Source organism: Lagenorhynchus albirostris, chromosome 11 (genome assembly GCF_949774975.1).
Source record: "Lagenorhynchus albirostris chromosome 11, mLagAlb1.1, whole genome shotgun sequence".
Lineage (NCBI taxonomy): Eukaryota > Metazoa > Chordata > Mammalia > Artiodactyla > Delphinidae > Lagenorhynchus > Lagenorhynchus albirostris.
The window spans coordinates 20,716,717-20,730,637 of NC_083105.1; the positions used below are offsets into that span (position 1 = coordinate 20,716,717).

General features: G+C 41.7%; 1 protein-coding gene across 1 annotated transcript in view; it reads right to left on the minus strand.

Moving 5' to 3' along the window:
- Positions 1-4,482: 4,482 nt before the first annotated feature.
- The window catches only part of ANO4 (anoctamin 4), a 454,222-nt gene continuing 444,783 nt past the window's right edge, over positions 4,483-13,921 (minus strand). The window contains exons 28-30 of the mRNA XM_060165661.1: positions 8,753-8,858; positions 7,015-7,210; positions 4,483-4,818 (exon numbers count right to left, since the gene is read on the minus strand). Of these exons, the coding sequence (XP_060021644.1) occupies positions 7,019-7,210; positions 8,753-8,858 (298 nt within the window). The 3' untranslated portion in view covers positions 4,483-4,818; positions 7,015-7,018. The remainder of the gene's footprint in view (positions 4,819-7,014; positions 7,211-8,752; positions 8,859-13,921) is intronic.

A 13,921-nucleotide genomic window follows, 5' to 3' on the forward strand; every position in this document is an offset into this window, starting at 1 on the left:
CTGCCCAAACTGGGGTCTGGGGTGGGTACTGCTGGCTGAAAGCAGTTGGATAAGAATTCTGGCTCTGTTCCCTACTTAGGTGAGGTTGTAGGATGGACTCCGTGGTTACCAGAGTTCTCTGGTCAGGCTTACTAGATAGTTGGAACTGGGTACTATACTCAGCAGTAGGCAGAACTGTGGATTAGCTTCTCTGCCTTGGTATGGCAGCAGGACATGCTCCAGGGCCTGCACAACTCATCGTCTGGGGATCTGAATCAGGCAAGAGTGTGCACTGATTTCTATGGCCAGATAAGGTCACTGGTTTTGCTCTGCAGACAGAAAAGCCATGGGTTGTGTTCTCTGTTCAAGTACCACTGTATGCAAGGCTGTTGGATGGGCTGCACAGTTTCCAGTGTGCTATGGTTGGGCAAGCTGAATGCTGTATTCAGCAAAGGGCAGGCAACAATTAGTTTCCCTGCCCAGATAGAGCAGGAGAATCGTCTCCAAGGGTGGCAAGGCTCTTTGTGGTCTTGACGCAAGTCAACCCATGCCCCAGGGGGCCAAACAGGGCTGCTGGCTTTGCATTTCAGTCAATCATCTCTGCCTGCCATACTCTCTGAGTGTTGCTGAGCTATGTAGCTTCCAGGTGTTTTGGCCAGGCTTTCTGGTCAGGTGGGCCAGGAGCTACAGTCAGCAGTGGATAAAGTGATGATTTAACTCCTCTGCCTGGGTGAAATGGGAAGGCCAGCTCCAAGCGTGCTCTCAGGTGTTCTGGATCAGGTTTTCTGGTCAGGAGCGGCCAGGAGCTACACTCAGTAGTGGGTGGGACTATGAATTAGTTTCCCTCCCCGGACAGAGCCCTGGACACCTGCAGGCCTGGCAAGGCTCCCTGTTTGTGGTCTTGACTCAATCTGATCCGCTCTTTCCAAGTGCCCTGGTCCTGTGGTGACACAGACTTTGTGATTTTCAGCTCAGCCTGCCATTCTGTGCTCAAGCATTCCTGAGCTATGTAGTTTCCAGGCTTTCTGGTCAGGGGGTGCTGGGAGCTGCACTCGGCAGTGGGCTGGGCTATGACTCAGCTCCCCTGCCTGGGTAGGGCAGAACTGGCTCCAGGGCTAGCAAGGTTCTTCATTTGAGGACCTGAATCAGGCAGACCTGCACCCTACTGAGTTCCCTAGTCGTGGCTCTGCAGGTGAGCAAAGCCTCTGACTGGGACTGCTGGTTGGGCCCTGCAGGTAGGAGCTTGGTCCATCAAGATCCGAGTGCTGGTTGTTGCAAGCCCCTACCTGCTTCTTTATCATAATTAGATTCTCAGTGGTCAAGCCCCATAGATTTTCCCCGATTTCTGTGGGGTGAGATGAGAGTGGGGGCTTCCAAGAAGCGACCCACAACACAGTGGGGGCTAGATATTCACCCTGGGGTCTCATTTCCCAATAGAGGAACCCTAGGCTCAGGGGAGGACCTCTCAGTGTGATGCTGTGCTGGCCTGGGGGAGGGGTAATGTGGTCAGCATATAGCCATTCTTCTTACCTTCTAATATCGCCTGTCTTGGTCTCTGTGGCGTGGGGGAGGCGCTTCAGCCTCACCCCTATGTTCTAGGATTTTTTTAAATTTTTATTTTATATTGGAGTATAGTTGATTAACAGTGTTAGTTTCAGGTGTACAGCAAAGTGATTCAGTTATACATATATATGTATCCTTTTTCAAAGTCTTTTCCCATTTAGGTTATTATAGAATACTGAGCAGACTTCCCTGCTGCCATATAATAGGTCCTTGTTGGCTATCTATTTTAAATACAGCAGTGTGTACATGTCAGTACCAAACTCCCAATCTATCCCTTCCCACCACCCTTCCCACCTGGTAACCATTAGTTTGTTCTCTGTGAGTCTGTTTCTGTTTGTAAATAAGTTCATTCGTATCATGAGGTATTTGTCTTTCTCTGTCTGACTTACTTCACTTAGTATGATAATCTCCAGGTCCGTCCATGGCATTATTTCATTCTTTTTAATGGCTGAGTAATATTCCATTATATATATGTACCACATCTTCTTTATCCATTCCTTTGTTGATGGACATTTAGGTTGCTTCCATGTCTTGGCTATTGTAAACAGCCCTGCAATGAACATTGGGGTGCATTTATCCTTTCAAACCATGTTTTTCTCTGGATACATGCCCAGGAGTGGGATTGCTGGATCACATGGTAGCTCTATTTTTAGTTTTTTAAGGAACCTCCATACTGTTGTCTGTCTCGGTCTCTGTGGTGCGGGGGAGGTGCTTCAGCCTCACCGCCATGTTCTAGGATTTTCTTAGTGTGTCTTATCCATGAATAGTTGTTAGTTTTCTTCTTGGGACAGGGAAGGAAGTCAGAAAGTCACTATGTCACTATTTGGGTGCTGTCACTCCCAACACTTGATTTCTTACAAAGTCCCTCAGAAATTACCCTTTACAACCTTCTTTGCCTTTCTCTTCTACAAACCTAAACACATCTTAAGATATTCACTATGTGTTCCTTGTACCCAAAACAGGGAAGATGAATGAGTGTATTCACTGTGCTGGTAGAAAGAAATGAAGGGAGGCAGAGAGGAAGGGAGGAAAGAGAAGAATTATATGCTAGAAATGCATCAGGGATTGTGATTGCCAGAGGCACTTGCAATAGCAAAGGCAGAATTCCATGGGCAAAAGATATTTCCGGCCAGAGTCTTAGGTTCAGTCTATACTCAGACCAGGTAGAAAGCAATACTTAACAAATGTTTACTTCCTTATCCTGACCAGTGCGTTGGGTGGTCCTCTACCAGTTCTGAATGTTCATGGCCCATTGCAAACCCAAGGAGGGTTCACATTCCTTCCCCCTGCGTCTGCCACTCTTCCTGCTCCAAGGAGTAGGAGAGAAGCTATGGATGTATTAAATCCAAAGATCTATTGGTTCATGATGCTTAGAGGTAGAGCTTCAGGCATAACAAGCAAAAGTCACAATACTGGGTCAGTAGAGCAATTTGTCTGTCTGGAGCATCTCTTTGTATTTCATCTTTTGAGACTTTCCTTGGAAATTCCTTTCCCCAGGGCTGATGTGAAATATTTCACAGACTTCTTAGCCATGATTGAAAAGAAAACTCTGCCAATGGCCGCTTGTCTTCAGTTCCCATAAAATACGTCTCCTTAGTTTAGGCTCTGCTAGGGTTAGTACAGTTGACCTTTGAATAGTGCAGAGGTTATGGGTGCCAATCTCCGTGCTGTCAGAAATCTGCATATAACTTTACAGTTGGCCATCCGTATCCACGGTTCATGGATTCAACCAATCATAGGTCCTGTAGTACTGTATTACGTATTTATTGAAAAAAAAATCTGTTTATAAATGGACCCTCCTAGTTTAAAGCTGTGGTGTTCAAGGGTTAACTGCATTTCACTCCTAGGAACATCAGGTCAGAAGGAGTCCTAAAAAAGAAACTACAAAATGGCTGAAGTTCTAGCCTGCCCAAAGCCACTCTGACCAACTGTTCCCATCTAAGGAAACATTTAAGGTTCTTGGGAATCCGCAGCCAGAATGAGACAGTGTTGATGGATGCGGTAATGGGAGCATTCCCATTTCCCTGACTGGCACAGGCCAGCTGATAACATAATTCAAAGTCGGGTTCTGCAATCTCTGGGAGAAGAGTAATTACAACAACAGGCGTTGCTTAGAAGGAAACTCCCCCACCAGCCCCCCCCCCTTCCCCCATCCAGACAGACAGTCCCTTTGCTGGGATCAGCAGAGCATACTAGCAGGCAGGGTAATCAAAGCATCATACGTATCATTGGTTATAGTTGACATTTCCTCAACAAAGGGCGTCAGTGGCATTTTCCAAACTCTTCTGAGTGATTTCTCATGAGTTGGCTCGGCACCCTCTCTAAGAAGGTAGAATGGAAGCCATATGGAAAAGGTAGGTTAGGAAGAAAAATGTAGTCTCTCCGAAGGATGAAGTGATTTCTCAGGAGTGTTTGGGAGTGACAGACTTTCTTTAAAGACCCCCACTCTATGATTCCTCGTATTCTGTGAGAAGAAACTACAACAGAATTTCAGAAGACCCGGCTAAAAATATTCCATGTGCATAAATTTATTTTGAATTTTATCGCATCACATTATACGAGCATTAAACATGGCTTCATGTTGATGATTATTTAAATGTGAAAATTCATCATTCATGTCAGTACCTTTTGGCTATTTACAAGTAAGGAAGTTCTATGTACTTTTATATATCTCTGTATTTGTATGTACATATGTAAGAATACATGACTATACATATGTACACACAGAAATACATCTATGGCCATACACATAGCTATAGATATGTCATATATAATCTCCTCAGAAAGATCTGAAATTAAAAAAAAGAAAGAAAAGTTGTAAACAGGGTCTTGTTTGTGTTGTTTGGTGACACGGAATTAGGACCATGTGACATTCTAGGAATGTGTGTCCAGGTGTCCAAATACCCTTTTCAGCCCAGTGTCTGTAAAATTCACATGGGATAGAATGCAAAAAAGGTAGCAAACAGGCTGAAAAACAGGCCCAGTATACAAGTTCCCCTTGGTTTTAAAAACTTGAGAATGTAACTGCCCATGATGTGCATGCTTGTTTGGTCAAGAATGGTCTATGGATGGATAGCATTTGTGTGCTGGGCTGCGATGTGATTTCACAGCAGCATGGTTTCCCAGGCAGTCCTTTAAGAGTGCTGACCCCCCTGCCACTGCCGACCTCGGCGACATGCACTGCGGTTGCATTTTAGTCATTCACTGGAATGTGCTTTTGCACAGCTGGGAGAAGTAAACAGAATTCAGGTCCTTGGCCTGCAAATGAACTGTTACCTGGGAGAAAAAAAAAAAAAAAAGTATTAAAATCCGAAGTACACATGATGGCTTAAAGGACGTTATGTACAATGGTCTGTACTTAGTGTGAATCAAAGGCATTCGAAGAATCTGTAACCCCGAACCAAGTCAGGTATGGCATAAACATTGCCGTGCCTGCTTTACAGATGAACAGACTGAGTCAGAAAGGCAGTCTGAAGGAAGGTGACTTCCTGCCAACTGTTGGGAAAATAGAGACAGAAAGACTATGCTTTCAAGCAAAATGCACAGATGTCCTCTTTGGGGAGTAACCAACCCATAATGCTGAGGCTAGAAGGAACTCTCAAGTGTGAAGGGCCCTGTAGCCCAGCACAGCCCCGAGGTGAGGATAGTCTAACGTGGCTCGCTGGTCTCTGGGCACTGGAGCAGTTCTCTTCACTAATAATGTGTGCCTCCTACCCCAACTCAAGCCGTCCGATAGTCAGCCTTTCTCCTCTGAAAGCTGACCAGAGCCAGAGAAAAGGTGGTCAGGATGGGTGCAGGGGGCCAGGGGCTTGGAGCAGATGATAGAATCCCAGAAGGTTAAAGCCAGATAGGCTCTTAAAGTATTGTTTAGTCCAACTCCTTTTCTCTTGAAGATGTGGACACCGACTCCACAGGAATGTTCCACCCTGGGTCATACAGATAGAGAACGGAGTCCAGCCAGATCTAGATCCACTGGACTACAATGCAACGCTTAAGAACAGTGCAAATCCGATATAGTATTTGATAGCATTTTGTTTTGTGGATGTCTCACATTCACAAAGCATTTTGTTTTGTGAATGTCTCACATGTTTTGTGAATGTCTCACATTATTTGAGCTGCAAATTAGTTCCACCCAATAAGCAGGCTCAGAAAAATTAATTTTCCTGAACTCGTATAGCCAAATGGCAGATCTGGAAAATGGCAAAATTACTAAGTAGCAAAACATTTCTTGCCTTGAGTGAAGCCAAGGCCTACTTTGGAATTGAGGGCAGAACCAATTCAACATCTGTATACTATTATATTATCCCTGTGGCCTGGGGTCTAGGTGATATCCTCCAAGTCCACCCTCATACCCAACTCACAATAACCTCCTGGACTCTTAATGCAGGATAAAACTTCACTAATTTTAACAACAAACATCTCTGTAGATATCTGCTATATTGTAACCTATATGAAAAGTGAAAAACATACATTTTTTCCTGTATATCTCATTTTTCTTTTGGAGGCCAAATTTTGGAAAACGTTTCAAAGTTAGTCTCCAAACAAGTGGAGAGAGGGGAATGAAGGCAAGGAAGGCAAAAGAAATGCTGGAATACTAGATTCACAGAGGATAAAAACTGAGGGCTCATCTTATCACTGAAGAAACTGAGGCACAGAGAAGTTAAGTGACTTGTCCAAGGACACACAGATAGTAATTGCCTTGCCAGAGAGAAGGTTTCAGAAGAACTTTCTGATATGTGGGAACATCATGAAAGTTTCTTACAGTGTTTTTAAGCGTAATGCACCCAACCTTTATTAATTAAATGTGCATTTAATGGGTGCCAAGTACTTACCGCTGTGCTAACCAGCTGGAAGAATAAATTACAGTCCCTAGAGACTTTCCTAAAGATGCTTACAGTTGTGCTGGGGAAGCCTAATAACTATTTGAAAATCACAAATTAACAACACATATCAATATGTGGTATTGATGCAGTAACCAGAGGTGTTTATAAAGAGTAAGTCTCGGTGGGCTGATGAGTCTGAGGAAACCTTAGCGGGTGTGGCCCGACATGGATCAGCCTGGGAGGAAACAATAAATGGGTGACGGAGGGAAGGCCATCTTGGGTGAGATGAAAAAGTGACTTTAATATCCCCATGGTAACATGCCCCTTCTTTCTGATGAAAGAGAATAGCCAGGCTAGAGTGGAAGGGGGAGGAGGGTTTATTTCAAGGGCCACCTAGGCCGACTCATGAAGACCTTGGCTGCCAGGCCAGAGTATGACACGGAGACAGAGAAGAGTTGCAGGAGTTGTGTGCAAAGGGAAGGTTAAGTTAAATGTGCAATTTTAGTAAGAGACAAACTGGTTTTGAAATCTCCTAGAGGATTTATTTGCACCCCTATCAGGAGAGCAATGGCAAGCTTTGATTCAGGGAGTTGAAAGCGCCCCTCCCAGCCAAGGAGAGGTTTCAGACCGTGAAACACTTCTCACCGACCTGGTCACGGCCACTCGTTGTGGTGTGCTTTTCCATTTTTCTTCCTCTCTTTTCGTTCCTTCTGAAGACGCTCCAGTTCTGCTTCATACATCATCTCCTGAATCAAGTACTTCTCTCTTCTCATTCGATCCCTTAGATCTTTTGGGAGGTCTGGGATCAGATATGAAATGAGGTGTTTTATACAAAACACGAGGTGCTAAAAACACAGGGGAGAATACAACAGAGTCAGGTTTACTGTGCAGCCTTAGCGGAAAGAGCGCTGGGAGCTGGTCGAGAACAGGGATGTGGAGCCTCTGGTGTGTCTGGGGAGTGGAATAAGGCCAGGGGGTGGGTGTGAGAGGAAACAGAGTCACAGGGATAGGTGAGGACTGAACTTGGTGTAATGGCACCATACAGGAAATGAGAAGAGGACTCAGGAAAGAAGGTGGAGAAGCAAAGGCCAGAAAATGCAAAGGAGAGCGAGAAGAATATACTGCGGAATCAGAAAGCCCAGGTTTGAATTCCAGCTCTACTTTTACCACTTAAGAGCTATCTGTTTACCTGAGGATAAGTCACTCTGAGCCTCAGTTTCCTCATCCACAAAGTGGGTGTTATTATGAAAATTTTAAGAAAATATTTTGAAATGCTTCACAGATTGTGAAATACTTTATTGCAGTGGTCTGGAGCCAAAACCACAATATCTCCGAGGTATGCCTGAATAGGAAACTTCTAGTCTGAGCCAAGAGGCAGCCTTTACTTGTATTAATCTGGCTTTAATATAAGTATGTAACAAGAGAGATGAAAGTTCCATTCATGGGTATAGTTATGGGAATGCAAACTATTTTTAGTAGCACTTTTCTTAAAGACTAAAAGAAAATAGATGGTGTATTTTTATTGACACATAATACAGGCAATTACTAGGCAGATTATACTTTATAAGTAATGTCATGATGATGCATAATCAGAGGCTACCACTTGTAACACTCAGTTCAGTGTTTTCCAAACATTGTCCTTAAACATCAGAAGCATTTTGGAGGGCTGTGAAAAACAAATTGCAGACATAATGTATCAGAATCTCTGGGAGTGGGGATGGAAAAACTGCAATTTTCCTGAATTTTAAGAACAGCAGCCCTAGAATATTAAACTTAGGACCAATGGGACTTCCCTGGTGGTCCAGTGGTAAAGAATCCACCTTCCAATGCAGGGAACGCGGGTTCGATCCCTGGCTGGGGAACTAAGACCCCACATGCCGTGGGGCAACTAATCCTGTACGCCACAACTACTGAGCTCGCGCACCTCAACGAGAGAGCCCGCGTGCCACAAACTACAGAGCTCGTGTGCTCTGGAGCCCGTGTGCCAGGACTAGAGAGAAGCCCGTGCACAGCGACGAAGAGCCCGCACGCTGCAGCGAAAGATCCCGCATGCCTCAACAAAGATCCCGCGCGCCACAACTAAGACCAGATGCAGCCATAAAAATGAAATAAATTAATAAATTTAAAAAAAAACTAAAAAAATAAATTTAGGACCAATGATTCCTGACTTATTCTTTAAAAGTCAACCCTGGACTTTCAAATATTTCTTAGAAAATTCAAGTACTTTAAGGAGAAGAAAAAGAAGAGAAAGAGATTACATAGTATTACTTATCCTGCTTCTGGACGTAAATAATCATATTGAAAGTTCTCATAACTCACATTCATTCATTACTTCTAGTTACTTCATTATGTCAAAGGAAATAAAGGAGTTGGTTGAGAAAACTTACCTCGAACACAATGATAAAAGCCAGTCGGGCTGCTAAGACATGCCAGAACTGCAGTGTGTAGCCGTAGGGCACCAGTGAATGAGGAGGGTCACGGTAGTCTCGGTATCTATAAACACACAGGAGAGTGGTACATTCCAAATTATGATTTTCCTGACTCCCAAATCTCTTCCATCCCCACTATGTAGTCCTCATTCACGGGAGAAAAGTATACAAAGTTTCTGTATACTAGACATCTGTTGTTTTGCTTGTCCAGCATCTCTTCTGGTAAAAGAATCTCTCTTCTTCTCTGAAGAATTATCCGTGTGGGCTGGGCAGAGTTCTCCCCCTCGCTGACCCCAGCTCAGAAGATGAGCCAGACCTGATCAGTGAGACTCATCACCAGATCTTCTGCTAGAATGATTACTTAGTGAATTATCACGAAGCCCACAGAAGGTAAAAGCCTGGAGCTTCTGGTGGGCATCACAAACTGTGTGAAGTGAGCCTGCTTGAACAAAAAGCAGAGCCAGCAGAAAGGTGGTCTCTTGCTGACACTGCTGGGGACTTGGGATCTAGTCATTACTAACGTAATATCACCCCTCCAACCTGCTGGTTACCTGAACCAATGAATTTCTTTTTAAGTTAGTTTATACTGGATTTCTGCCACTTGCCACTAGAGTCCTTCCTAAAATACGCTCCAACTGTAACTTCTGAGTAAGCATCAACTTCCACAGATGTCTGTTATCTACTAGTGCCAAGCACTAGCCTAGGAACTTAGATCCATGAGGCTCCATTTTATCCTTACCGTATCATTACTATTCTCAGGTGGGAAGACTGAGAAGTGACTCTCAATGTCATACAGTGTTCATGTGTTTTGAATGTTCTTTTCATTCGCTCCAGAAATGTGAGAAGATATGGAAATTTTGGTTATTACAACAGTTCTGTGTAAACATACTAAATTTCCCTTGTCCGAATAAAAACTATGATTGTCCAGGCACCTAACCTTAAGGCTGGCACTAATTTGCATATGAGGATACAGGGTAATTTCTATGCAGGGCATCCTTGAAAATATCAAGGACTACAAAAATATGAGCTGTGACCTTTATCATCAGTATCATCATCTTAATTATTATTAGTGTCTATGGAATATAATAGTAATGTATCATGATTATTTTGCCAGTAACATGATATTTATGATGAGTACTTGGTGTTGAAATTAAGAATGAATCTGTTTTTCTTTGACTTACTTCACTAAGCATAATACCCTTCAGGTCCATCCATGTTGTTGCAAATGGCAAAATTTAATTCTTTTTTATGGCTGAGTAATATTCCATTGCGTGTGTGTATATACACATATATCTATATATCACATTTCCTTTATCCATCCATTGATGGATACTTAGATTGCTTCTATACTTTGGCTATTGTAAATAATGCTGCTATGAACATTGGGATGCATATATCTTTTTTTAATTAGTGTTTTCATTTTCTTCGAATATATACCCATATGCTTAGTGAAGTAAGTCAGACAAAGGCAAATACTGTATGTTTCTGCTTACATGTGGAATCTAAAAAGTAAAACAAATAAATGAATGTAACAAAATAGACTCATAGATACAGAGAACAAACTAGTGGTTACCTGTGGCAAGAGGACGGGGGGGAGGGCCAAGATAGGGGAGGGGATTAAGAGGTACAAACTACTAGGTATAAAATAAATAATATACAAAGATGTAACATACTGCACAGGGATTATTACCAATATTTTATAATAACTAATTGGAGTATAATCTATGAAGATATCAAATCACTATGTTGTACACCTGAAACTAATACAAAGTTGTAAATCAACCATACTTAAGAAAAAAAGTGAATGTTAGTGCCTTCAAACTGTTGGTTCTCCCTGTGATGATAAGGATTAGATAATCATTGAAAACACTCATTCTAACATATTGTTACATAATCTGCTCCTGTCATAGGTCCAATAAACAACGCCTGAAATTTTAGGAAGAATAATTTTATTCAGGACTAAAAGTTTGCATAGACTATTCTAACCTTCTTTTACTTTTTGCAGAGCACAGGTAGTCAAGAACCAGGAATTGTGTTTTCCAGTTAAGATAACATGTAATTCCTTTATTTGTCTTTAGCTACCTATATTTCAAATATAGTCCAAGTAAATATTCTAGACGGAAAAGGAGCAGTATGCTTTTTATTATACACATGGTTAATTATCAGACAAAAGTATACATAAAAGGAGGGAACCTGATTGCTTCAAGAGTCACCATCATTGGGGCTTCCCTGGTGGCAGAGTGGTTAAGAATCTGCCTGCCAATGCAGGGGACATGGGTTCAAGCCCTGGTCCGGGAAGATCCCATGTGCCGCGGAGCAACTAAGCCCATGTGCCACAACTACTGACCCTGTGCTCTAGAGCCGGTGAGCCACAACTACTGAAGCCCATGCACCTAGAGCCCGTGCTCCGCAACAAGAGAAGCCACCGCAATGAGAAGCCTGCGTACCACAACGAAGAGTAGCCCCTGCTCGCCCCAGCTAGAGAAAGCCCACATGCAGCAACGAAGACCCAACACAGCCAAAAACAAAAACAAATAAATTAATTAATTAAAAAAAAAGAGTCACCATCATTGACTCCTTAAACTTTCTACACAATAGTGTTCATTAGAAAAGTGAAGTTCTTTTCAGGACCCACTGGTCCCTTTCCTATTTATGCTCTTCTCTGCTCTTGACTTTCGCCCTTTGTTTTGCCTGCTCCATCTCCTAGCTTCTCAGATCTTGTTTGGCTTTTAATTTGAAGAATTTTGACAAATCTCTTCCTCCTCAGATACCTTCTAAATTCACTGGGTGGAAAATCATAGTTTTTCCTTGATCTTGCAGACCATTTTCCTTGACCATTTCCAAAAAATACGATTCAGATGTGTCATTCTTAAAATTCATGCTGTAAACTCATAACAAATAAATGAATTCCTTTATTCAGCATAGCTGAATAAACTAGTATACATCAAATATAAACAGCCATTAAATTTAAGTATGAAAACTAGAAAGTTGAAATACTTTTATCACTCAACGAGAGTAGATTATCAAACACAATGACCATTTGTAAAACTACACATACGATATGCAAAAGGTAAAGGGTTTTAAGTGGTGGTTTTAAATGTTAATTTATGTTTTTTTAGTATTTTAAAAATATTCTTTACATGTGCTTTTTAATATTTAGGAACCACATACTCATGGCTATGGTAAGTTGGCAACATTTTAGATAATTTCTATGTAGGGATCAAGTTGTTGAGAATATGCATCTATTTGTTCAGCCTGTGTCATACACATCCATTTGTGATCTGTCACAGAGTTCTGCTAACCTGCACTCAGAGGAACACAACGCATCTACATTGGCACTTAGGTTCTGAGAATGAGAATCAGAAGTTGTGAAATTCTTAGGAAGTTTGTTTTCAGAAGCAGCAGGTTTCTGGCTTCCTACTCTCTTAAGCCATTGTACCATAAAGTCAAGTTTCTCTCTAGAAAATTTCTTATTGCTACTCTAAGGGAATTAAAACTCAGTGGTGCCAATGAGTTTGTCATTTGCTTTGCTGCTGGCAGCTGTCTCCAGAATTATGTGCTGGAAAGTATACTGGAACCATGTTTGGGGTTTGCCTGACTAATAATGATCTTGGGTAATTCATGAAGTGTCGCTGGACATCAGTTTTCCCTATCAACAAACTTAGGGTGTGTCCCACCCTGCTCTAAAATTTTGGACTCACTCTTTTCTTCTATGAGCTTGCAGATGACTGCTGTAAGTGGAGCTCTCAGTTCACACTGCAGTCTACCCCTGGTCTCTTGGTGTTTTCCACGCAGCAGTGGTTTTGGTGAGGGCCGTGCTCAGATGTCATTTGTACCCCGTGTTTCTGTTTTTGATGCAGTCTAATTTTTTTGCAAAATGATCGGCAGCATGTTCTCTGGCACTTGTACAAAGAAAACACTTCCCTGCCCTTCTGTAGAAACAGCCAGGACACCAAGCCTTAAGATAATCAATGAGTTTCACTCTTCTGATCTTTTAGCCTAGTACCTTCCAAGATACAATGTAGCCCAGTGGTGTTAATGTTGGGAGGATTTTTCCAAGTGAGTCAGAACTGTTTTCAGAAAGAAAAACTTTAAATTTCTTGGCTTCAATTTTACATGCGGGAAAGGCGGGGTGTTCCCTTTTGGCGTAAGTTAGTGAATTCTCTATAGCTGCTTTTATTTCTCAGGAAATGGATGATTGGCTTGCAAACATTATTTTTCTAGCACCAGGTATATTCTAGCACCAGTTAATTCATTCCCTTTTTTTTAAACTGTGAAAATAAAAACATATGTACATTTCAAAGATGATAAGTGAACCTCATCCAAGTTAAGCCACAGAACACGGTCAGTGGCTTAGAAATGCCTCACTGGCAAAGCCAGACACCCCGAGAGGTGATGACTATTGTAATTTTCTGCTTCTCTTTGTAACTATGCTACTTATGCAAGTGTTCCTAAATAAAACAGTGCTTGGTTTTATCTGCTTTGAATTCTATATAAATGGAATCATACTGTATGTTTTATTTTGTGAGTACATTTTTATTGCACAACTTATTTTTGAGTTCTCATTTCTATTCCATTTTCTATTCTTATGTTAAACACCACACTGATATAATTATTATGATTTTATACTATATCTAATGTAAGGTAAATATCTACCTTGTTATTCTTCAAAAATATCTTGACTGTTCTTCATCCTTTGCATTTCTTTATAACATTATTTTGGCCCTCTGTTGCACAAAATTGGACTAATCACAATTCTTAGTTTTTATAACTAATCTTATTGGTCCATTCATGTTCTTCTTTTCTGCAACTTTTATGTATATGTATTTAATAGTTTAATAACATAATGAACGATCATAAATCCTCCATGCAACCCGAGAATTAAAATATTACCGGGAACTTACATCCGCCTCTGGGCTCCTCCTTCATCTCATCTCTTTGCTTCCCTTATCCTGAACTTCATTTTTATCATTAACATATTTTTGTTATGTATATTCATTTGTCTGAATATGATATTGTTCAGTTTTGTTTGTCTTGAACTCTCTAGAAAGGATGCTATACGGTACGCGGCCTTCTGAGACTTGCTTTTTTTAGCATTGTGCAACTAAGATTTATCTGTGCTGTTGC